The following is a 24592-nucleotide window of genomic DNA, read 5'->3' as shown; positions in this document are numbered from 1 at the left end:
CAAAAAAAAAGAAGATAAGAGAACCAATTCACGAACCTCTCCACCAATCGTTCATCAGTAGTTTTATTTATTCTTATAGGTTCAAATCAAAACATCAAAAACAGACATTTCTACATATTCTTTTTCTTAAGTCTTACTTTGTTGTTTTTTTGTTTGTTTTTAAACAGATTTCACAGATGAACACACAATTCTACAAATACACAAATGTAAAGTATATATATTATGCATATACATACTTCAATAATTTGGTCTTTTTTTCCTTTTAACAGTTGATATTGTTATTCCAAAATAAAAGCATCTCTCTACCCTGAAAGCAACAATACTTTATATCTTATCACATTAACACTCAACAGACCATAGAACTTCTTTCTTCTGTCTTTTCTTTATCTCTCTCTCTCTCTATATATATATATATATATGTGTGTGTGTGTGTAACTAGCATAATGCCCTAAAATAAAGCACTCTTTTCTTCAGACACTTTAATTATAGATTTACAAATATTTATAGAGAGTTAAGTATACTTTATTCTTTAAGAAAGTGAATTGATGCATGTTCATAAATACTCAGGATGTTCATGGTTGCCTCATCTGTAGATTCATTGAAATAAAGCAGAAGAGATAGCAGATAAATCTTTTACAGCTGGAAGCTGTCTGTAGATTTACTGATTAAAAAACCGTAACACGTTTGTTGTTTGGGACACTCTATATTGCTAACAAAAGCTTGGTTCTGTCACATGTGCTCAAGGACGACGACAACAACAGCAACAAAAAAACTAAACTTTAACATTAAAAACTGTGAAAGACAACTGTGGTGCGTGTTGGACATAATGTATGTCATCCTGTGTTTGTTGGAGCTTGCTTGGCAGTCAGCACTAAGGCAACAATCGCGGAGAAGAAAATGTTTTTCAGAGAAACAAGAAAACACACACCGTTTTCAAATCCACATACTGAAAAAAAACACAAATCTTTCAATACACACATAGAAACACACTCTTGTAAAACAGGTGAAGGGTTTAGTTGCCAGATATGCTCGTTTATCTATGTTGATATGCTGCAATACAACACTTGAGACTTTTATCAGGATAAACTTGGGACTTTTGTCAGGATAAAACTCATAACTCATATACTCTAAATGTGTGCCTTGCTCAGTGCGTGGGTTTCGGTTAACAAACACTGATTGCAGTCGTTTGCTGACTGACAAAAGATCTCAGAGGATGAAAGAAATGTGACCATTCTTCCATCCTCCTCGATATAGCGAGAATTTCTTAAATCCCCAGCCCTCCCCAGCAACTTCAAACTAACCATCTCCTTGTTTTCCATAACCTTTCCCCACAGATGAGCCGAGCCCATTCGTGTTTTTGTGCAGCAGGTGTCTTACTGAGATTGTGTACCATCTTGAGCTATGCCTCAGAAATCTGGAGAGTTGTCCAAGACTTGTTCATGACAACTACAAGTAGTTTCGAAACTCATTCAGCTTAAAACTGTCATTGTTTTCAAACAAGCATTTAAGTATTTGTTCCCGATCAGAATTAATATGTGTAGTTATTTATTTATTTTTATGTCATTTGTTGACTGTAAGGACAACTTTATATTGGGTCAGAAAAACCCATAGTAGTGCATGAAGTTGATCCAGTAGCAACCACAGACTGGGCCAGTTTGACTCAGTGTGACAGAAACAAAACAAATATTATTTAAAATTTGGATTTTTGGGCAACTTAATGACTCCCATAGTAGATCTGAATCTCCGACATATCAGTAGTCTTGACGCTGGTAGCCTCCGGTGCCATCAAAGGCTCCATCAGTGTTGGGTTGGCCTCCTCCTCCACTCGGGCTCTCCAAGTCTTCTCCGCCAAAAGATGAGTAGGGGGCCCCGGCTGCATCCTGGCTGGGGTCTGTGTATTCCTGGGAGAAGAGGGCTGAGTCGGCCCCCAACTTGTATCTCTGGAAGGCCAGGAAAGACTGGCCCGCCTTAGAGATGTGGGACAGACGATTGGAGACAGAGATGGACAGAAGGGCAAAAAAAGCCACATAGATGGCAATTGAATGGTGTGAAGGTAGATGTTGAAGCAGCAGTGTTAGAGCAGAGAGTTTGGAATAGGAGGAAAAAAGACAAAGAAGGAAACATTAATTAGTCGGCTGGAAAGCTTGTGAAGCTTATTAGATAGCTTGAATGAGCCATTTAGACAGTCACAGCGGGTTACTTCTAAAGGCAGGAATGAGAAGGCCATATTTGTTGTTCAGCTCCATAATGAGAAACACAATCTCAACACTACCTGAGTCTAAAGTGGAATCATCATAGTACAATCAAGCAGTGTGCGTTACTAAACTACTGAGGAGCTGCATCGTAAAACAGCAAAAGTCATAAACACCCAATGGCTATATGAAGTAAGTGTTGTTGCCACTTGAATTAAACTAAACTGTTTAAAACACTTTATCATTACAGTGCCTCTCAAAAAGCTTTAACAACACATCTACTGGCTAAACCTAATGAGACAGTTACAAAGAGGGAAGCCTGGCCACGAGAGAAGCAGGGAGAGACTTTCATTTGTTTGACCTTGTCACTCTCTCAAACATCCCATTTTACTGTCAGTCGGTTCTAATTTAAGCTGTAGCCTCTAGCCAAATAGCTTGGTTTGTCATAAACACCAAAACCATACAAAACGGCGTTGTCTGTGGGAAATAGAATCCACCAAAAGCTCCTCAGTTAATAAGTTCTATCCCATTGTGTGTGGGACGCTGGTCACTGATAGGTTTGAATTGCCCTCTTCCCCAAATGATTCAACTGTTCCATCAAGATTTGGAGACTGAAAGCTTTTATAACAAAGTAAACAAACGACAACAACAGAAAAAGCAAAAACATTATATTTCAGCAAATACACTTCATGTATAAATGTACTAATATAATTTACATACATATAATTTTTTTAACAACTAAAGGAAAAAGGAAAGCACATCAAAGCGTTAAAGACTGGAAGACACTTGTTTAAGGGCTCCAGGTTTGGTGGTGCAGCTATAGCTGGACAGAGTATGTAACACTGAATAATTACTATACACCAGCTGAGTCGCTGAGTTGCTGAGGTGGTAGAAATATCACAAAGCCACAAAGTGGATGGAAACAATTCACGATAGCTTAATAGCCAATTGCATATTCAAACATTCAATTTGCCTGCTTTTCTTTATTTCCGGCTCCTTTTCTGGTAGGAAGAAGTATGCATGAGTTCTAAGATAGGGCAGACAGCTTTTAAAGCCAGACACAGTGAATTTTGTAATCTAATTGTTTACTTATTTGGAATCATGAACAACTGAGTCCATAAGACACGAAGGTTACCGACAGTACAGGTGCAACCGTTTTTTCGCCTGGATTTGGATTACACTCACACTCCCGTGTGATCAGGTGCCCTTAAACATGTTCAGCGACTGTTCAAGAACTAGAGTGTGTGTGTGTGTGAGCAGCTGCAGAGGGTTAAGGCAACATGAGGAGAAGACGAAACAGAGTCAGGCAAAAGGTTGGTGGGGCTGAGGAGGGAACAGCTTGGTGTATTCCTCTTCAAATGACACATTCTTTAATTTCTCCATAGAGAAGAGGGTCTGAGCACCCTGTAGAAAAAACAGTCAAGCCCTCATGAGTTCACACTGACACAAGTGTCTAAAAGAAATGAAGAGAAGTCTTTTATATTTCACTTTTATATAGCCTACTGTCTATACTGGTAAGCAAGGGAGGAAAGAGAGAAGAGTGTAGGAGCTCAGTCTCCCCAAAGGCCACTGCACCCTAAAACAAACTGCTCAGCTAACGTTGATGCTACGCCATGTTGAGTTACTCTGTGGACTAATGAGACCTATGGGAGATCCTTACCCAGGTGAAAATGGAGAAGAAGGCGAAGGTGATGGCTGCCCGTGCAGCATCCCCACCCTCCATCAGAGGGTTGTCTTCTTGCTTGGTCATCTGCCACTGGTTGGCCAGGAAACAGAAACCCACAAACCACATGAAGGACCAGAATGCTGGAAAAATAGAGAAAAAGGAAAGAAACCTGGCAATCAGTGTTTACATACCAACTGAAAAGCAACAGGGCACAACAGCACTAGGAACTCAGTTTTATGGTCTCATTTCAAAACCTTTAGGATTAAATGTATCTGTTAAATGAACTGTCAAATTATTTTATGAACGTCATCCATTTGCTTTCATTTAAAAACTTGAGTAGACAGACTGGAAGGTCGAGGGAGAGGAGGTGAAAAGTAGATGTTGCACAGAAGCTTAAAATATGTTCACTACAATTTCAAGGCTCCACATTGTTACATCCTTATGTTTGCCATAAATACTTTACACAAGTAGATTTTCCTCTCTCAGACTGTGAAAAAAATGATATATTTGGGCTTTTACTATACTTGAGCAGCCAAAGTATTAACATTGTATGGGAATCCCTGAAACCACTTTGAATACATTTAAGTTTTTATAAAATTTTTATGGTTATGGTAACTTCAACCAAAGCGTACCGGGTAATCCCCATGCTACCAAAAACATGTTTTTTTGTAACAGCCTTAAAGCAGACATCCTGCTTTCATTGTCCTCTGATTGCAGCTGGAATGAAGTTGGGCATCTGGTCTGTTGTGCCAGTCAGTTGCTCTAATAGTGACAAACTAAACCCTCACTGGAGCGACTCACTCACGTTTGCTGCACAGATTCCTTTGCTGAACCTTCCACATATCTTGTCAAGCTATTTAAGCTACCGACTATGGCCACTGAGAACCAAGGAGGTATGTTGTCAGTGCAATTGGATGGAAGCGGGGGCTGAACATTCATGCCTACAACAAGAGAATAATGAGACAGCCAGAGCTGAAAAAGTTTGTGAGTGTGAGAGTGAGTGAGCTAGTGAGACTCTCTGGTGCCTGTAGTGGCTGAGCTGGTGGTGGGACTGGGAGTTAGACAGGACATGCATGAGAACAAAGCTAAGTTAAATTATCAGGAACTCTAGCGTGAGAAGTTAAATTCTACATTATCAGCCGTGAGAAAAAAAGGAACAAAAAAATCAACTTAGGGACCAAAAGTTGACTCTTATCGAGTGCCACATGGAAAATGAGCCATCCCACAGCTAGAATTACTGCAGCGACAGATTCAAACTCAGCTCTTTCCAGCTGGTCAACAGTGGCAATCAAAAGAAGAGAAATATATCAGCAGAGCTGGAAGTGTGGCGGTGAGAGAGAAACTATAGAAAGCTTAATCAGAAACATCCAGGTCCCATCAGACTGCCAGCTGCTCTTTTGTTTTACTGACGCACAAACCCTCTCATGTGGTTATGGTGAGAGAAAAAGAGAAAAGTCTGTGAAAGATGAGAACAGGAACGGAGAGTCGAGGCTGTGACAGGAACTACCTCATTAACAGACTCAGTGCTTGACTATCTTGTCACTGTGTTCACTGCAGAGGCAGCGCAGCAGAGAGGAAGAGAACGACGCTGTCAGACACACCAAAGCGCGACATCTCAGAGGCTTGTTAGGGCCACAGTAGTATCTGTATCCTCATTGTCCCTCCCTTAAACACCTCCTCTCCCTTTCTGTGATGATAGCTTGACTACCAATCTCATTTTTTTTTACATAACTCGTAGAGATATGGGCACTGCAAACAGCTGCAAGAAGATTCTCATCACAAAACACTGCTTATCTACATCACTATCAAAAACAGGAAAAATCTCTTGGACAATACCGGCATGTCAATGTATCGAATATCAGCAAAAAAATGCCCTCCTGGCCTTCTGGGTGTATGTATTTTGTTGTCAAAACTCATAAACTTTCTCATTGTCATAATCTAAGCAAACAAAGTGCAACACCATGAATGTCTTTGACATAAAGGCCTCACAACCTGTTCATTCTGTTGTATGTTTAAATTGTTTTCAGATTTCTTTTCTACTACCAAGATAATTCTATCTGAACAATTTTGTGGCTCTTGGATTGGTAAATTACTCGATTACAGCATGTCCAGTAGTCCAAGCATTACTCTGATCAGTAAGTTGTTCAAAAATGAGTCTCAAAGCACATCAGCTATAATGGGGTCAGTAAATGTTGAGATTTGTTTCATTGCGGTGATCTAAGTGGTGAGCTCGATTGATCATTAAATGTAATTCCATGTTCGTGCTTTATAGTAAACATTTATTAGTCCCTTTCCCTTTCTTGTATTTAATATTATGGTGAAAAAGTCACAGTAATGTAATAAAAAAAATAATAAAAATCATCTTTTTAATGTGGTTTACATAGCCCAGTTTGTAATTGCATACAACAGTTCAATGACAGATAAAAGTAAGTCATAAATATCTGAAGAAAGACAACAAAAACGTATCCGTGTCAGAAATACAAAAGAAAGCAAGATGCTTCAACAAACAATTCACTGTTTTGTGTTATAATTGTCAAGAAATAATGAATGAAAGATATGCTTGTGTTTACCTGACACCCCGATATCAGCAAGCACTGCTTTCTTGCGGTCTTTGACACTGCTGATCTGAGGGAAGTAGACATCCAGAGCCAGAAAGGCGACACAGCAGAGGAAGGCCATGGAGCCCATAAAAACCCCATAGTTACAGGCGTTTTGGTTGCGATTGAAGATGCAGTACTCCTCCTCTTCCTTTGGGCTGTTGATGTAGCCCTCGTTAGCAATGCAGCCAAAGATCACGATGGAGAAGACCTGAGAGGGAATAGAGGAGAATATCTTCATAAACATATGTATTGGAGATTCTGTAAGAGATTAAGATAAAAAGAGTCCACACCATAAACAAAATAAAGTTCCCCAGGCAGGACTTAGTAGAGTACAACACATCTCCCTATCTGACATATTCCGACTGACAAATAAGTAATAGTTTAAGCTCACTTGAAATGCTTTAAATACTTAAACATTTATAGTGAATCTGAGGTCCACATGAAATAATATAATGGACACATTATCAACTCAAGAATATATGTAACACAATAACATCAATGTAAACCTTCACCCTCAGATTGATATTATTTGATGAAGTTATTTGCACTTGTTTAATTTCAGCCCAGTGTGCAGTCTCCATATGTTTTCACTAGTTTTCCACCTCTCAGCTGCTCTTTTTCACCATGTCTGCTTTTGTGACTGAGCAGAGCAGAAGAAAGACGTGTTAGGTGAAGATGGCAAAACTATTGTTGCTTCGCTATTGTGGGCCAAACAATTTGAGTGAAGCTGAAAGGAGGAAAGCTATTCCAGAATACTGCCATCTGCAGGCCTTACTGTGACACTCCATGTGCTCGGAAATTTAATTCAGACAAGTATTTGAGTGTTTTTAATGGATTCATTTCTCTTATTAGTTTCAGCTACACCGCAAAACAAAACCAATCAAACGCACTACTGTCATGCATGGACTGATCAAGACCTGTGGAGTTTCACAACAAAATGTGTGTTATGACATCTCTATTATTGAGGATTGTACCATCATATAATTAGGCGAGTGATTGTCAGTCCAATAAGTTGTAATAAGAACAGCTCTGTTTATTAATGATTACTGTGTCATGTCATCATTCATCTACTAATGGTTTGAGCAATAAAACCACAAATTTTGATAAACCCTGATTGCGATCTCCCAGCGTGTTGAAGAACAGATAAATAGAGGCTATTTGGCTGATATTAAAAACTGAGACAACAGAATAGTTTGACTCTGGACATGGAACCAACAAACTAATCCAACTAGAAAAATGAACGCTGCTTCAGATAGCAGTACAGTTCATTACAATTTAATCAGGTTCACTTCTACAGATTTTTTTGGAGTGGATAGGCAGATGTTTAGCTTTTGTTTTCATTTCGTTTCATTGTAAAGTACAGGTGAGGATGCCACTGTGCACCCTATTAAGGTGTGTTCTTTCATGCCGAGTGTCTGTTCCTTAGAAAGTGTACACAGTGAGATAATGAGGGCACGTTTTTCTTCTCTTATAAATTCACCAATTTGTACATCTTCATGTTCCATATTTGCATATTTTTACGAGTATTTCATATAAAGTCATTTACAACCCAAAAGAACACCACCTGCTGCTGTGAGATGATATATTTAGACTGACTGGGTAATTTATGAACAAGATGTCACATTAGGCTGATGCTGTCAGCCCATTAAGTCAAGATCACCCTGCCAGAGAGTTATGTGAATCATCCCTTGTATCCTCTTCAAAAGGATCGCTCGTTAAGCCTCTGGGTTTTCTCCTGACATGTGAATAATTTTTTCCCAATTTCTGCAATTCTTTGATTTAGTGTTCGAGTTGGGACTGATCTGATAAAATGTGAGTAATGAACAGGTGGCGGCCTGCTCACTACAGAGTGCATAACCTGCAAGCTCAGCACTGCATTCCTTTAGAGATGTTTTAGTGTGGAAACAAAGTCAATTCTTCATGTGTGAGGCAAGCATTTTGAACGACAAAGGCTGCGTTGCACATTACATTATTAACAGTCGAAATGAGGACCACACAGCCAACTCGTGCTGATGCCTTACAGAGGAGGCGATGAAATTCAGTTGACGATGAAATAGGCCGATAGGTTTTTCTACTTCACCATACTTGTCGGTCAACCCTTACCCGTTGAGAAACATGTGATTTTGCAGCTTTTTAGAAAACTTCGAATCAAGGTGGCCTTTATTTGCCATCCAGGAAATACACAGACTGCTGTGTCAGAACTATACAACGAGTGCCATTACAGTTAGCAACTCTAAGCAACATGAAAAGATGATAAAAAATGTTGAAATATGTCAAATATATAGTACTTTAGTCATTTCTTACCAAGAGTAAAATCTTAGTATAACGGAGAGCTGCGTACTCAGCTTTGTATCTTTCATGCAAGTTGATATGCGCAAATCAGACTGTACTGTGTGGTTTACCAGAGCCTGACTCAAAACTATTACCATCACCAACACGAACCATAGGGTTGGGTTGGGACCAAAAACAAGAAAAAATAAATCTCTGTTGAACATACATGCAATAGGAGGTCTGTTGTATTACATATAACTCACGAGTTCATACAGTTATAGTTCAAAACTTCTTTTCGTAATTAATAAGAGCAGCTTCACTGACAAAGTACTATATATTTATGATTTTTACAGTCGTTTGAATTACAGTTTATCACTAGAAATACATGTGTCGGTCATTAATGTATTCTGGAAAAAAGACAAATGATTACAGTTGTGTCAGTAACATGATATAAACTTTATTAAAATGTACAACATATATCCCGTATTACTAAAGACGATAACATGCTACTCAGTTACTGCAAGTGATAATAATAACACTAATAATGAAGACAATGTAAGGTTTTCTGCCTTTAAAATGTACATTAGTGCTTATTTTTGTTAATGTTGAACCTGATGAAAGTTTTATCTCTTCAGCAGCGGTCAGACTGGCAGTGACTGTGGAAAAGTGGACACAATGAGAGAACAAAGTTACTGTGATAGCATCTAATTCCCCTCTCCTCTGCATCTCTCACCTTCCATCCTTTAATCTGTCTTTCATTTTATTCTCTCCCTCTGCCTCCCTTTCCCTCAAGAAGTGGAAACACAAAGGGACACAAAATGGAGTCAACAAAAGGAGCAGGTTACTAAGATACCATCTAATCCTCCTCTCCTCTCCTCTCCTCTCCTCTCCTCTCCTCTCCTCTCCTCTCCTCTCCTCTCCTCTCCTCTCCTCTCCTCTCCTCTCCTCTCCTCTCCTCTCCTCTCCTCTCCTCTCCTCTCCTCTCCTCTCCTCTCCTCTCCTCTCCTCTCCTCCCCTCCCCTCCCCTCCCCTCCCCTCCCCTCCTCTCCCCTCCTCTCCTCTCCTCTCCTCTCCTCTCCTCTCCTCTGCACCATAGAGACACCTTTCTCAAGGCCATAAATATGAGCCCACACACACAAACACCCACAGTGTCGGTATCCCACCCTGCAGTGCTATACAGCCGTCTGCTTTGTACTTCAGTTGATAACAGCAGATCACACAACTCCATCCAGCTGACAAACCCTCAGAACAAACCTCCAGGGAGCTTTTACTGTCTGGGTAAGAATGGGATAGGCGAGTTCATGTTTGCTGGCAGCCTGTGTGTGGAGTTTGCTCGGGTGATTGATGGATTCAAAGTGTGTCTGTGTATGTGACTGAGGGAGTAAAAAAGAGATAGAGAGCTAGAAGTGAGCCTTGAGTTCAGAGGTAGTTTACTCAGCTGTTGTGTCTGTCTTTGTGTAGTAAATGACAGCAATCCAACATGAGAGTACTGTGCACAATAGACTGTACTGCCACACCCCTGATTATTAAGGCTTGCAAACAGGCTAGGAGGAGACGAGGGTGTCATCCATGACAAGGATTACAGCACAGTTTTCCTCTTCAAATCCTTCTCCTTTCAAGCATACTCAATCTAATCCACTCTCTGATCCATGATTAGGAAAACACCATTTAAACACTGACACTGGGAGGTCAACATCTGAACTGCCCGCTGAACCTGAACGCGAGTCTGTTGAGTTCACTTGGCATAGATTTCATTATTTCAATCAAAAGCTGGAGTGTATGTTTCAGTACTGATATTACAATGTGCACATCACACTGCAGGAGTTGCAAAGCAATGTGAGGCAAATTGATATAAACAATTCCTGCAACAACTTTTTTTGTTCCAAGACATGAGAACAAAACAGATTTAATTTCCCATGGATAATCTACTGAAGAAATCTGTCTGTAATAAAATAATTTAGTCTTAATAAAAGGTTCTTGGATACTACAGGAGTTTTTCTATTTTGTTTATGATACGCAAAGTTTGCTGTAAGTATAGTGTCACGTAGGCTCTGTGTGTGCACAGTAAAATGAGCTTTGAATGAAGAAATACAGAGAAAGAAGATTTGTTCAGGAAAGGAGAGCAACATCAGGATTATGTTAACTAAAAGCAGGTACTTTCATGAATGCACCTTGCTGTTGTTGCAAGAACACAAGGCGGTTCGTTTGATTTTTAAATGAGACCCACCAAGCTCCGCATGACGAGTACAACACAGGGTCTGAATACTATCCGAAGCAAAAAAAAGGACTTGTTAAATCGCAGATTTCAGTCTCGACTGATGGAAAATTATCATATGAATACAAAGTTGTTACGGAGCATCAACCACTGTAAAAATCAACATACTTCAGAATATTAACCATATGATGAACCATATAATAATTGATTTTGATGCCATTATCTCAACATTGCAATGTGATTATTTTGTTATCTCAAGATAGCAAAGCTTGCTTTTGTGTGATAAGTTAATTTATCTCATTTTCTCAAACTCACGACATGTGATCGTAAGAAAACAAGCTTTGGTTTCATGATATCACAAGGTGATTAGGATGAAGCTGAAAATGAGTTGTTCCTGTGTTAACACCTAACATCATCGTCTTTATGATCTATGAGATTAAGTGAAGGCAGACAGGTGTAACTCTGTTTGCTGTACTGAGTTCAGTAAATGTCTGTCCTTGAACGCATCTGTGGGCATTAGAGCCTAACCACCTCTGCAGCCAGCAGCTGCCCTTCAAGCGGTCCTGTTTGCGCTGATGTGAATGCAAACTTTACTAAGCCGAACTAACAAAATACATTAACCTGTTATCTTGAGCAAACACGCCTTGTTATCTTGAGATAACGACAAAAATGTATTCATTATCGTAAAGCGATCTTCGTTATCTCGAGATAATGAGATAATTAACTAATCATCTCTAGATAATTACATTTAAAAAATGGGCAATCTCTGCTTCTGTATAATCAAGGAGGACATGAGTTGGTTGCCGCTGCTCTCTCAATTGCTTGGGTATGCTGCCAAATTTGCAGTAGCAATGTTTAGGAAATCTACGAAAATTCATCCTACAAAAACTGTCTAGGAATCCATGGACTGTACTTTGCAAATCTTTGCATAACTTTCCATGAGGACTAGCCACTGTAGTCTTTTTCCACATGTAAAGAGGCAGAACTGTGTACAAAGACCAGGATTTTCTTCTTTTTTTTTGTAGTGAACAGACAGAACAGACAGAAAATGGACTGTGCTAAAGTATCTGCTATATTTCACAAATAAACAGAAAAAAACTAACTTAAAAAGAAAGTAGTTTGGATGTTTTAACTATATTTTGGAAAACTGGATCCATTTTTCTTTTTTTTAAATATTTCCCCTACACAAAAAATATCTCCATCCAGACGCCAATACAGAAATTCCAACAAACCCTGAAGTAACCATAACGAGCCAGTAAGTGGCGATAAAGTCAAAATTAATGACGTGCCACGATAAAAGAGAAGAATATTCTGAGTAAGTCTATCAAACCCTTTTTATAGGGCAAGTGACTGTTTTTGATCACTTCCGCACATGTTATATGCCTAAAAGTTCCCTATAAAGTTAGGGTTGAGCTGAATTCCACCGGCAAAAACTTTGTTTTAACAATGGAAAAAAAGTTAATTGTGTAATGGTCAAACCAAAAGAAAAAAAAAAGCAATTTTGTGCAGACAGACGATGACGTAAACCTGTTGTTCAAAGTGATGTTACAGTCCAAGGTGATAAAAGTCCAGAACCAGTATATATGGGCACCATTGCTATTGTTTACAAAGCATGCTCATAACAGAAAGCAACAGTGGGCATACATGAAGAGGACTGAGATTCCCAAAACCTCTGTTTGTCATCCACACACAGATACAGTTTTTTTTTTTAAATCTTAACTTTGAAAGAGGTTTTTCAAGAAAATCTTATTTTATTCTGGACTAAAAATGCAATTTGCATGTGGATGAGTGGTGAAAATGTATAAGAAAAGGTTTGTTTTGCAAAATATCTGTGTTAGTGTGGACAGAGCCTTGTTCTTCCAATGCCAGAGACATTGTGAGAAAAAAAAAACTCCATCGTGTTTTACTGGAGATAGAAGAGGTTTTCTTTATGACTTGCATTTCATTGCCTATAAACAATCTTATTTACCCCACAGCCATATAGCAGCAAAAGATTATCTCAGCAAGACTGTAAATTTGCTCAAACATTAGTTTGGCGTTATGGTAGAAACTGAGACCGCCACTCCAGATTGAAGCTGAAGCTCTTGCAAATCAGCATGTACACTCAGCTAGCTCTCATTGATGTTCTTTTTAGCACAGTTTTTAGTTATTTTTCTACATCCTGAAAACTTCTGCTTCCTAACATTTAAACTCTGATATCATTAAAAACTGTTGAAACAAGGTTCAAAATCTTTAGCAACCGCCTTATACTTGGTAAAGACATCTCCATCACTGTCCTTTTTCATGCAGTATAACAATCATCTATTAGTTCATTTGCATCATGTGATCAATAAAAATAAAGTGTCACGAGGTAAATGATATTGAGGACCCAAATGTGGGAACAGCAATCCAGAGGCACCAGATGAATAACGAAGGATTTTACAGTAAGATAACGCAGCTGACCCAGAAAACCAAGACCTTCATATGAACATAAAAGACAAAATAATAAAACAACCTGATAGGCAGCAAAAAAACGAAAAAAAAAAAACAAGCAGGGGAGCACTAGATTCCAGCAAGGCAGTCACAAGAAGGATCTGGCAAGAACTAAGATAAACCAAGGGGAATATATACTGAGGGGACTAATGAGGAAGTGACTGCGGCTGTGAGTAATTGACGAGGTGACGGGTGTGGCAGTGGAGCTAAAGACGAGAACAGGACGGAACTGAGGAAACTATGGAATAATCACCAGGATCAAAACACAGGAACAAAAGCAAACCAGGAACATAGAACCAAAAGGACAACTGAGTAAACCATGAAAACACGAGAAAAACAGGAAAAACAGAACACAAAACTCCAGATCATGACATAAAGCAAAAGTCAGTTTTACTATGAATGTTTTTTTTTTTTTTTTGTCTTTTGTTTGGTTGGTTGGTATTTGCGGAACTAATTTAGAACAATGTTATGAGTGTTTCTAATTTCAAGATATGAAGTTCATATACATTTATTTACTCAGAGGTCAGGAGTCACACCCTGTGTCACACACCATACATCAGAGCACCTGAAAAAAGATAACTCTAAGTTCCTTGAGCAATGAGTGTGTGGCTCAATAATAGAAAGAATGTCTGTTATGTTGTGAATTTGGATAATTGTAAAAGCAAAGTCATTTTTGAGTGAGATTAATCAGATTAATCAGCAATTACAAAAGTGACCCAATCACATCTAGCTTTCCAGCATCCAGCATGAAGAGAGGAGACACAAAGTGGCATTTGGAGTCAGTGCCTTGATGGATCAGATCATCAGCGAGCATCTACAAGCTTTGTTTCCCTCGTCCCTCCTGCCTCCACTCCTGGCACTCTGACCCAACACACGCACGCCTCTCTCCTATCATGGGAGAGATGGAGGAGGATTGAAACGTCTAAACCCCCTCCTTCATCTATCTGCAGTCTTTTTTTTTTTTCATTATTATGAAGCAGAAGCATGAGGAAGACATGGAGGTAGAAATGGAGGGACTGCAGAGGAAATTGTTCAGGGGAGAGGGGATATGGAGGCGGTGCTATTTTTAGACTGGCTGCATCATAGCTCCTCCCTCCCACTCATCTTCTGCCATCTCCACTCGTTACTGGCCTTGCCTTTGCCCACAAGCATTCTTGAGAAGAATGAACGCACTCCGACGCGCTCTGGCCACCATACAGCTAAAACGCACGTACAGTTTGCCTACTGCTTTACACGGGTGGCTTAAAATTCAGGTCAGAAAACACAGTCACAAACACACCCCCCCACCTGCCCTTTTTGGTCAGGCATTTACATGATGCCATACGGATTTCCGAACACTCAGAATAATTATGTAATAAATGCACATACAGTGTAGACAAGAGTGTTTATTTCATTCAGCTACTTTATCAGCTTCCTCTTTAAAATAACTAAACATTTCTTTTTTATCACAATAAACATACTCATGTTCTATTTGTGACTGGATGTAAAGCTGTACAAAACGTGGTGTATAATCACTTATATAAAATAGATCGATGCAATGTTAGAAACCATAAAAGTAGATTCTTACATTCATGTGAAAAAACACACACAACCAGACAATAGCATTCTGTTTTAAACAGTTTTTCTATGACTTTTATGAATAACCAAGGAGGGTTCCATTATGAACATTATCTTTAATGTCTTAAGACAGATGTGGAGAATTAATAGCTCACCTGGAAACCTTCCTGAGACCTTTAATGCAAAAGTGAATCGAGGGTGATCCAAAATATTTAAAATACAGTCAAAGATTGTTGGAGGAAGCCCACGATTCACATTTGTTTATCCTTTTCTTACGTCGACATAAATGTTGCTGCATTACTGTTGAATTGTCTTGGAATAACTTATTTCAAAGTTTGTGTAGGCTGCTAGCAGACTTTTGAAGTTGTTACAGATGAATTATCTTAACATGTCTCTTTCTGTAAAAAAAAAAGCAAACAAACAAAAAAAATCCTTTTTACTTTTGGACCACTCCTGTAGAAAAAATATTTTACATGCAATGCCTTTTCACACGTTACCGCTAACCCATCCTTAGAGCCAGAAACTGATTCAGGTTTTATCATGAGACTTTGAAGTAGCCCGAAGTCATCAGCAGGAATCAACTATTCTTTAAAAGCAAAGACGATGTTTGGACCAATCCAAAGATTAGGGTCTTCTCCCATAACTGACATCATGACACATGTTTTTGAGTCATATGCTGACATCGGCTAGCTTTTATTTTCTGCATAAAGGTTAGCCAGAAGCTTTAAAAGTGAGATGCCCCGCAACAAAACCTTATATCCACAGTCGAGTTCTGATTAGGCATCTTTTTTGTGCCAGTCAGTCACTGTCTTCTGTTTGCTGTCCATAAAGGATTACTAAACATATTTAACTGATGACAACAGTATATCACTCCCTATTGTGAACTGTTTGTTGTCCAGAGAATTTCAATCTAGAATATAACGAGACTACCTGTTTGTGATTTGGATGCTGAAGGGAGTTTGCCAATTTCTGTAATAAGGACAGTAGGACCTGCAGGCCCACCGGTTTTTAGTGTCGCGACACACTTTGGGTTTTTTTTATGCTCCCCTAAGAAACTCCACTGGGAAATAATCTCACCACCAGAGACTCCTTATCTTTTTGTGTCTCCACTTTCCGAACTCTCTCTTTCTCTGCCTCCTCCAGAGACACAAACACCAAACACACAAATATTCTAACCTGAAACAGGGATTGGTTTTGGCATGACCTCATTTGCAGAGACTGAAAACATACATCGTCTTCAGGGTCACAATTGTATTTGCTATCACATGGCACAAGGCAGATTGAATTACTGAGCTTTTTCTGTAGCTGCCAGCAGAAATCCAGTTGGATTTGTGATGGCTGGAGCTGGGGCACATATTCCACATGCGCAGGAACTGCACAGTATTTACCAATTACTTACATACAATTTTCTTTATCGTATGTCCTACTAGGATGTGTGCTTAAGCATATAAATATGTAACAGATTAAATGTGGCTAACTCTCCGTGACATTCTTCGCTATGGTTACTGCCACAAAAAGAGGAGCATGTCTCTGTGTGTTTAGAGGGAGGTTTCCCCCACCACTCTGATCTGTAGACAGATCACAAGGCTTCTGGAGGTGATGAAAGCAGGCTCTGTGAAGGATACCACGTGGGTCTCTGATCTTGTGACCACCTGAGGGTCGCTCACAAATTGCACATTAGGTATACTGATTGCCAGAATTATGTGTATAAGAGTTTACACGCATGGTTGTGAAACTGTGTGCAGGCATGCGTGAATGCATGCGTTTCCTGAAGAATCTCCCTTTTTATAACGTTGCTCTCTGTTCCTTTGCCCTTCTTATCACCCAAAAACAGTATCTCTCTGGGGGATTTTTTTTGTCTTTCTACGTCTTTACATCAGGAATTCTGGAAACTTCTGACTAAAATATTGATTGTTACATGCAGCACTCAAACACCCGTATCAGCTGCTCCCTCGGTCTGAATCATATCAGTCCAGTCCTGCTGGTTGTGAATGATTTAAAGCTGCTGCTGGGCTGGCTGAAAGGCCTTTCAGATACAAAGCAAAGGCAAGACAATTGAGCCAGGCCTCGTATCACTCTGGTATTCACACACTTTACCTGAACAAATCCTGTATTCGAACCTGGCAGATGTACATACACATACACACGTAACATTAAAAAATAAGTTTGGAAATGTACATTTTAAAGTCAAGGCCAAGAAATTTCTTTGGTTTGTAAGATATAGACTGTTTACATCCAGGCTCAGGAGGTAAAAAGGCTTAGGTTACAGTACTTTGGATATGTCAGCCCTCATGGGGAATTTGGCAAATTAGCTGCATCTTTCTGCAGTATCCTCATGAGAATATCCACATCTGACCTTGAAAACACGTGATTGAAGTCTGAAGGCTTACATTTATTAATTAAATGGAAAAATTATAATAAAATTAAGGGGACATGATTACGAATAAAGCACCAGCACAGTTTAGCTAGCAAAGTCTGTTCCACAGCTTTGATTTCTGTTCGGGGTCATTGTCATTGACATTTCACCTGTGCAGCTGATACTTTGAGATTCTTTGAGAACAACTTAATCTTCGTCTTGGGCAACATAAAACGTTCCTCCAGAAAGCCTTTTCCTTTTTCTATGAGGGTTTTCTGACTATTTTCTGAGTTTTTCTGACTCTACCCAGCATTACACGTTCATATGGATATAGAAGACAAAGCTGTCAGACAAGCTGGAGTCATATCAAACATAAGAAAATCAGTGATTGTGTCATTTATTTATTTTTTTTGCTCTGCTGTCAGAGCAGGGTAATAAAATGGACACAACAACAAACACAGTGACTAATCTAAAAAAAATATGAGGTGAAAGAAGACGTAAGAAAGCAAGGAGTTATCTAGTGAAAGATGCATTCTCTGGATGGGTGGGATGGTCTGTGTGAGCTTGTGAGCTTATTGAATTCTGCAGAGCGTTGCCCTGGGCTGGGGATACCTGCTGTCACCATGGCAGCAGCTGCTCATGTAATGAGAGCCAGAGTGAGAGAGACAGGCGGCCTTGTCAAAGTACGACTCAAGGAGAGCCACTGCAGAACTGAGGGTGCACAAGGAGACATACATAATCACAAATCCAGGCCACAGACGCCCTCATAACAACACATCTACTTCCTACTCGACAAAGTCACTCATTTGCACACACTCTGCTCTTGACAGAAAGTCCTTCCCATTTTCCCTTTTTGTGTGGCTTGTGACTTGATCCAGTCACAAATTAATTCAAAGGGTAGTCGTTCAAATGTAGATTGGGCCAAAACTACAGGCCATTCTTTTCAGGTCTGACAAACCGGCTCTGTGATCATTTGGCTATTTTATTAGTAGACTCATAAAGCATCACATGAGACACATTATTAAAAATACTGCATTGTCCAGTAGATGGGATGGTGATTATGATTTGTGATATGATTTAAATCAGCTAAATGTTTGAAAGTCCCCTTAAAAAGACCAGTAACCTTCCTTGACTTTGCTATTCGACTGTGAAGCAATCACTTACCAATGCAAACTATTAATCTCTTTTTCATCCATTTCTATACAACATGTTGGGTAAATCAGTCAATAAGTCACAGTGAGCATTACTGTGATCAAAGCTTTTGTAAGGTGAAAATGACATATCATCTGTGATCAAATCCTCCCGTTTCCTTGTTTAACTCACTGAGTTAATCAGTCTTTAAGTGCTGTGAGTTGCCTGTTGTTATGTGTGACCCAAAAACTTCCTGATTCACTGATATCAACTGCACTGTATAGTGTTTGTTTGTGGACTACTGAGCTACATTGACATTGCTTTCGGTGTGGCTTTACCACTCAGCTCTAAATGCACCAGTCCAACAATCTTCAAGAAGGAACTGCAAGTAATCTCTTCAACACCATCCAGTGATGCAATCATCATGCAGTATAACCTCCTCAGTGCTTTGACCTTAAGTGTGCACTTTGATGGCTTCATACAACTAAAGAGTGTATTAAGGACTCTGTACGAAAATGAAAGCAGTGGCTACTGAAAGCAGTAGAAAAGTGAAAACTGAAAATGTTAACTTAAGTCAAGGCAGTTAAAGCGATAATAGTCATTATCACTCCTGCAAACAGCATTTGCAGAGGAACTGTCAATGCTAAAAGCCAGTTACACTGGCATTTATATGAGAGATTTAAACAATTCATCTATCACAAGCATAAAAGACCAGTCAGTTTCCCCAACAGATTTAGATTAGTTTTTTTTAGCAGTCAGTCAGCTGCAAACACAAAACTGCAGTCAACTAAACTTTTCCACAAGACTTCAACAAAAGGGCAAACAAAACTTAACATGGATGACTCAGTGAGGTTTAATGAAAAAAGACAATAACTAACTAACTCTAATGCGGTATGAAGACCAACCAGAGGGGAGTCTATGGTGCTGCTGACAGTAACCAGTCAAATTCCAAATTTAGAAACAGAACTCTGTCTGCGGCACGCATTTTGCTCTGTGTCCTGTGTCAGAGATAAAATCTCATGTCCACACATGACTACTGAAAGCAAATAAAGGCATTTCTACAGTACAAATATGTGACTCTGGTTTTAGAAATAACTTTCAAACTGTGTCTGAATTCTGACACTTTGGCACGAACAACCTGTGGGGGTGTGGGTCTGTGCTCCTGCTTAACATGCAACTGACAGAATGTGCTGCACTGCAGTGTCTACTTTTGTGTTGACCAATGACAAAGTCTACCAACCGCTGCAATGCTAATCAAAGCTAAATTTCAAATATCAATCCACGTTCGTCATGTAAGAACAGCTCAATTAAACAGCATGTAACCAAAGAGTAACTGATCTCCACCCACTAAAAATAGCACTTTGGGAAATCGGACTTATCTTGGACGTTCCCTTTACAGAATGATGTGAGTTCGGTTTGACATGAGAGACTCATCAGCTCTGCTACTGAAAGTGGAAAGTTTGTCGGCGCTAATCTAACATTTCAGAATGAGTTGTGCACCACCATGCAGGAGTCGTGGCAGCACAACTAGTCAGGAAGCTAGTCCTCGTCCAATAAGCCCCTCACACAAGTGTGATGTGTAGAAAGGTCCTCCTGTAACATAAATGCAGCATTTGATGAATGCATGGGGAATCCTATCAGCACTATATAAGTAAACAAAGATAGACTTTGCAGAGACAGTGAGCAAATGTTTGCTTTTGCCTTATTAACCTTTCAAACAAACCACACACACCTACAGTACACACACAGGCACATATCACTTGCTTTTTAGCCTTAGTGCAGAATTGAGTGGAAAACTTTGATCTGCATTCTCATCTTGCAGGCTGACAGAAATGCTGCTCAGGGCATGTTGAAAACAAAAACACTTCCAAGCACAAAGCTGAACTACACAACCCATTTGCGTGTATAATGATTTGTTGCCTGGGCGATAACCTAAATCCTTGAGCAGAAGCAGGATTTAAGGAACTCAACTCAAAGGAAAAAAGGGAAATGTTCCACGTCTCAATAGTAATGCTTTCTTAAATGCAGATCAAAGTAGAACCACAGTCGGAGGATGTCATCTCTACTATTTAGGTCAGGCTGACTCGGTTTAGTTTAACACTAGAACCGCCAACATTTAGAGGGGGTCCTTTTTAACCCCTGCCAGAGCAGCATTAACGATAACAAAGATGACATTGATAGAGATAGTTTTTTTTTCTCCTTTATATCAATTTTGGAAATTATAAGTAGACTAAGACTAGATTCAGCAACTTGGGAAAATCAGTAAACAAGATGATTACTTTAGGCTTCATATTTCTGATTGAAAATGTCAAATACTTACTAAAAGCTTGGGTGCAGTCAGTGTTGTTGCCGGGCTGAGGACGCACTCACTGTGCAACTGTACACAGAGCTCAGGAATGAACGTACATCAGGGGATTCTGTGAACAGTGCAGCTCCAGTGGAATACTCACGTCTTCTTTATTGCGATATCCAAATAGTTTACAGAAAACCCCAATAGACCATCATCTGGTCACAACTCTATCGCCTGTAACTATTAAACTAGAGAAATCTATCTCTAAATGTACCTATTAGAATTATCTATCACACAAATCAATGAAATGAGTCAGCCAGGCTATGACAATCTCACTGTCAGTCATTCTAGCCACAACCCAGTTGCCTCGTAGTGGCTGTGGCACAATGGCTGATTGCAACATTGTTATATTGTTTTCTATGGAGGTAAAATTGATCCTTTCATCAGATCAAGGTAGAGATGGCCAGAATTCTTTTATCTGGTATCACAGACATAATTCACAAGATAATCAAAGGAGGCCATTTTAGGAAAACTCATGATAGTGGGTTTATATTACAAGTGATACAGCAACTTGAAAAGGGGGTAAAGATGGCCCCTTCAAGGATCGTGTGTTAATTCAATAGACGATGTCACTCATCCTAATTTCTTCATCTAAACCTCTCCATCTGTCACGTTGTTCACTGTTCTTCTCCAACATGCATCATCACATACATGCAGGGTTGACTCCCTGAGGCTGAATCATACTCAAACTAATTATCACCTCCAGTCTGCCCTAAAATGTCAGAAGAAGCGGGACATTCAGAACCCTGGACGACCATTCATAAACTGCTTGACATCCTCCATCCACAAATGTTTTATCCCCCCCCCCCCCACACACACACACACTGCTACAGACTGAGTATTAACACCATCACACAAAACATCCCAACTCAGCCTCTGGCTGTTACTATGGAGACATGTTGTTGCTCTGGAGACACCTTAGGACGGCGCACTTGATGACGAGTCATGAACGCACTTTATACCTTTTTATAAGTCTGACGTGGCGCAAAACATTCAATCAAACCCTTGAAGTTAAAAAAATCCAAAGAGCAAAACATGGACTCATCATTATTCCATCAACTCAACCATTTTCTATACCCGCTTTATCCAACTCAGAGCTGTGACCATAGGGCCAGAGCCGGTGTACAGCCAGGCTTAGTCTGCCAGCCCATCCCAGACCATAATCATTAGTACAGAAACAAGACAAACAGTTTTTATGATCATTTATTTATCAAACATAATTAACTCATATTTGCCGATTTAGTCTCTAGATTTCCAGATTTGGACTATTTGTTGCATGAAAAAATTGAGGATTGTTGATGACATGTCATCTTGAACTTTGTCACCTGAATGTGAAAACATTTTTCCACTGTTTTTTTACATATTTCACAGTCACTGATTTCAAACACTTTTTCAAACTAATAATCTAATTAAAACAAACTTATTCAACACAATTATGATTGCAGCTGAAAATAAGTCTTCATTACATCCCATTACATCCCATTACACACGTCTTTTTTTCCCGATACAATCATCTATACAGTCACATTATTTAACCAACCAACCGAGATAATGAAATTGCAAATGTCATTATCACCATCCCTCTCTCACTTAAAAAAAAACCAAAAACACTGTATCTATTGAGTTTTTCCGAGAAGCTCGAATGATTTCACCTTTCCATCGTCTTTGATCAGCTGAACGAGAGATGTCACAGCCCGGCAGGAAGTGAGATTGGACTTTTAAGAAGCCACGAAGACACCGATGTAAAACACAGAGCTGCCCTGCTGTTACTATGTGACAAGATCGCAAAGCAAAATGTGGCAGAAAAACTTCTGCAGCTCAGTGAAGTTGTTATTGTGATGATTGGAAGCTAAACTTGCAGCTGATTCCACGTCTATATTAAGTCATTTTAAGCTTTTAAATCCTGATTTTAAAAGTCACAGCTGTCTCTTTTACAACTGAATGCATTGCTTTCATCATAGGCTATTTTATGCAGACTTTGTGAACGAAAGATGCAAGTTCCATGTTTGCTAAAAGACATTTAAAAAAACAAAAAAAACAAAGTGACAAATAAGATTAAGTACAATTAGTACTTTTTTTCAGCCTAAATATCTCATCTCATGACTGAGAAATCACATCTGACAATTTCATGGTCCGCTGAGTAACCACATGACTTACTCTCACATGTTATCCGGGGCTAAGGGGGTTAACCCACAGCAAACGTTCACACTACTTTCACAAAGTTTTAAGTCCCATTTCATGCATTATGTAAAAGTTCAATTTACTCTCAGTCACATGACGCTTTAGTCACAAAGCACATAAATAGGACAATGTCTATCAATACTTAAACGCCAAACAAAACTCATCTATAGCTAAAAGACATTAATCTAAAATCCATCAACTGTTTTTTTTTTTCCTCTAAAGACACATCAGCATAAAGGCATGGTTTGCAGATCTTTCCACAACAAACTGGTATCCTCTTTCTATCTAGCGTCATCTACACACTGGGACTGGAATGACTCCTTTGAGTTTTAAAGACTTTGGAGACTTGTTGCCATCTGTTTAATATGCCTCTCAAAAGTTCCCTAACTCTTGCTATCCCTTGTCTTTAGTCTGACTTCTCAGTGGACTGGAGAGTAGGCACTTCCTAAGAAAAATGATTTGTTATCAAATCGGAGAAGTGTGTCTTCTTGTTCTCATTATGCTCATTATGATTTGGTGAATAAAATACACACAAATTCAGCACCATCAATAAGCCTGCATGGGATCATTATAAATATTCAGCAGGGAATCATTTAAAACATTAATAATGAAGAGAAATTGCACTAGAAAATATTTTATTATGTCTCACTGCAGTCTCAATAGAATAGTTTATTGTCTATCTATTTATGGGGTAGATTTACTAATAAAAATGGAGGTTAAGTGAAGCCTATACTATACAATACAGGCCCACACAAGTAAACTAATCGTTTATAATTGTGAATCACTGGCCCTCAATGCAGCCACAGCAAACAAACGTATTTATTTTGATTTCTGCCCTCTTCTGTAGCGGCGGCTTACCCAAGACACTATGCGGAGAACGGTCTGAGGCTGCTGGAAGAAGGTGACAGGGTCGAAGGCTCCTCCGGCTTTACCGGCTCCGTATGCCTGCATTCCCTCCATTGTCCTGCTGTTCTGTGGACAACCGCCTCTTAGATCCCCCTCTCCTTCCCCACGGCTGGTTCAAAGACGCAAGGGTGTGTAGAGCACCGGGCAACCGACAAAGAAAATCCCCGTTTGTGCTCCTGCCAGTGCTCTCGCAGGTTGTCTCGGCACTGATGGTTGCACGTCTGTCCCAGCCTGCCCTATTCTTCTTGCATTGAATTTAACCTCTAATTTCCCTGATATCTCTTCAATTTCTGGACAGTGGAAGCTGGATGCCTGTGTTTTGTGATGCTTTTTCTCCCTGTCAGCGCCGGTGGCGACCACGTGAACGCGCCTCCGATGTCACGCCTCGGACTGAGGACTGAGATCACTGCGTCTCATCTATGGAAGCGCACCCCGTTAAAACAAAACAAACAAATGAAAAAAACACACTACGAATACACAGTACTGTTTATGGCGCACGCGCATGTGCTCCAGGGATCGCAGGGAGTCACGCGCTTTCAACTTGTATGAATTAAGGTGCGTCTGTCCTCTTAGAAACGAAAAAGAGGCTTATTTAACATACCTAAAACACTGTAACAATCTTATTTTGACTTAGAAAACATAACAAAATGTATACAACATTTATAATGTTGCGATCATTTCTGTCCTCTAGTGGT

General features: G+C 39.5%; 1 protein-coding gene across 2 annotated transcripts; it reads right to left on the bottom strand.

The window, feature by feature from the left end:
- Window positions 1-57: 57 nt before the first annotated feature.
- Window positions 58-24421, bottom strand: LOC140305679 (synaptogyrin-1-like). 2 transcript variants are annotated; one of them, XM_072384636.1, is made up of 4 exons: window positions 23850-24403; window positions 6429-6666; window positions 3853-3998; window positions 58-1967 (listed from the first exon to the last, which is right to left on the bottom strand). In XM_072384636.1, exons 1-4 carry the CDS (start codon window positions 23949-23951, stop codon window positions 1752-1754), a joined length of 702 nt encoding a protein of 233 aa, XP_072240737.1. In that variant the 5' UTR covers window positions 23952-24403; the 3' UTR covers window positions 58-1751. The 2 variants fall into 2 exon arrangements, with proteins under 2 accessions (XP_072240737.1, XP_072240738.1); XM_072384637.1 differs by lacking the exon at window positions 58-1967 and adding an exon at window positions 1978-3596 and having other exon boundaries at window positions 23850-24421.
- Window positions 24422-24592: the final 171 nt, after the last annotated feature.

The sequence above is a fragment of the Leuresthes tenuis genome, unplaced genomic scaffold, assembly GCF_036924035.1.
Source record: "Leuresthes tenuis unplaced genomic scaffold, fLeuTen1.0.hap1 SCAF_4, whole genome shotgun sequence".
In the NCBI taxonomy this organism is placed as follows: Eukaryota; Metazoa; Chordata; class Actinopteri; order Atheriniformes; family Atherinopsidae; genus Leuresthes; species Leuresthes tenuis.
Note: the sequence above shows the minus strand (reverse complement) of the source record. Positions and strands in the feature narration are given on the sequence as shown.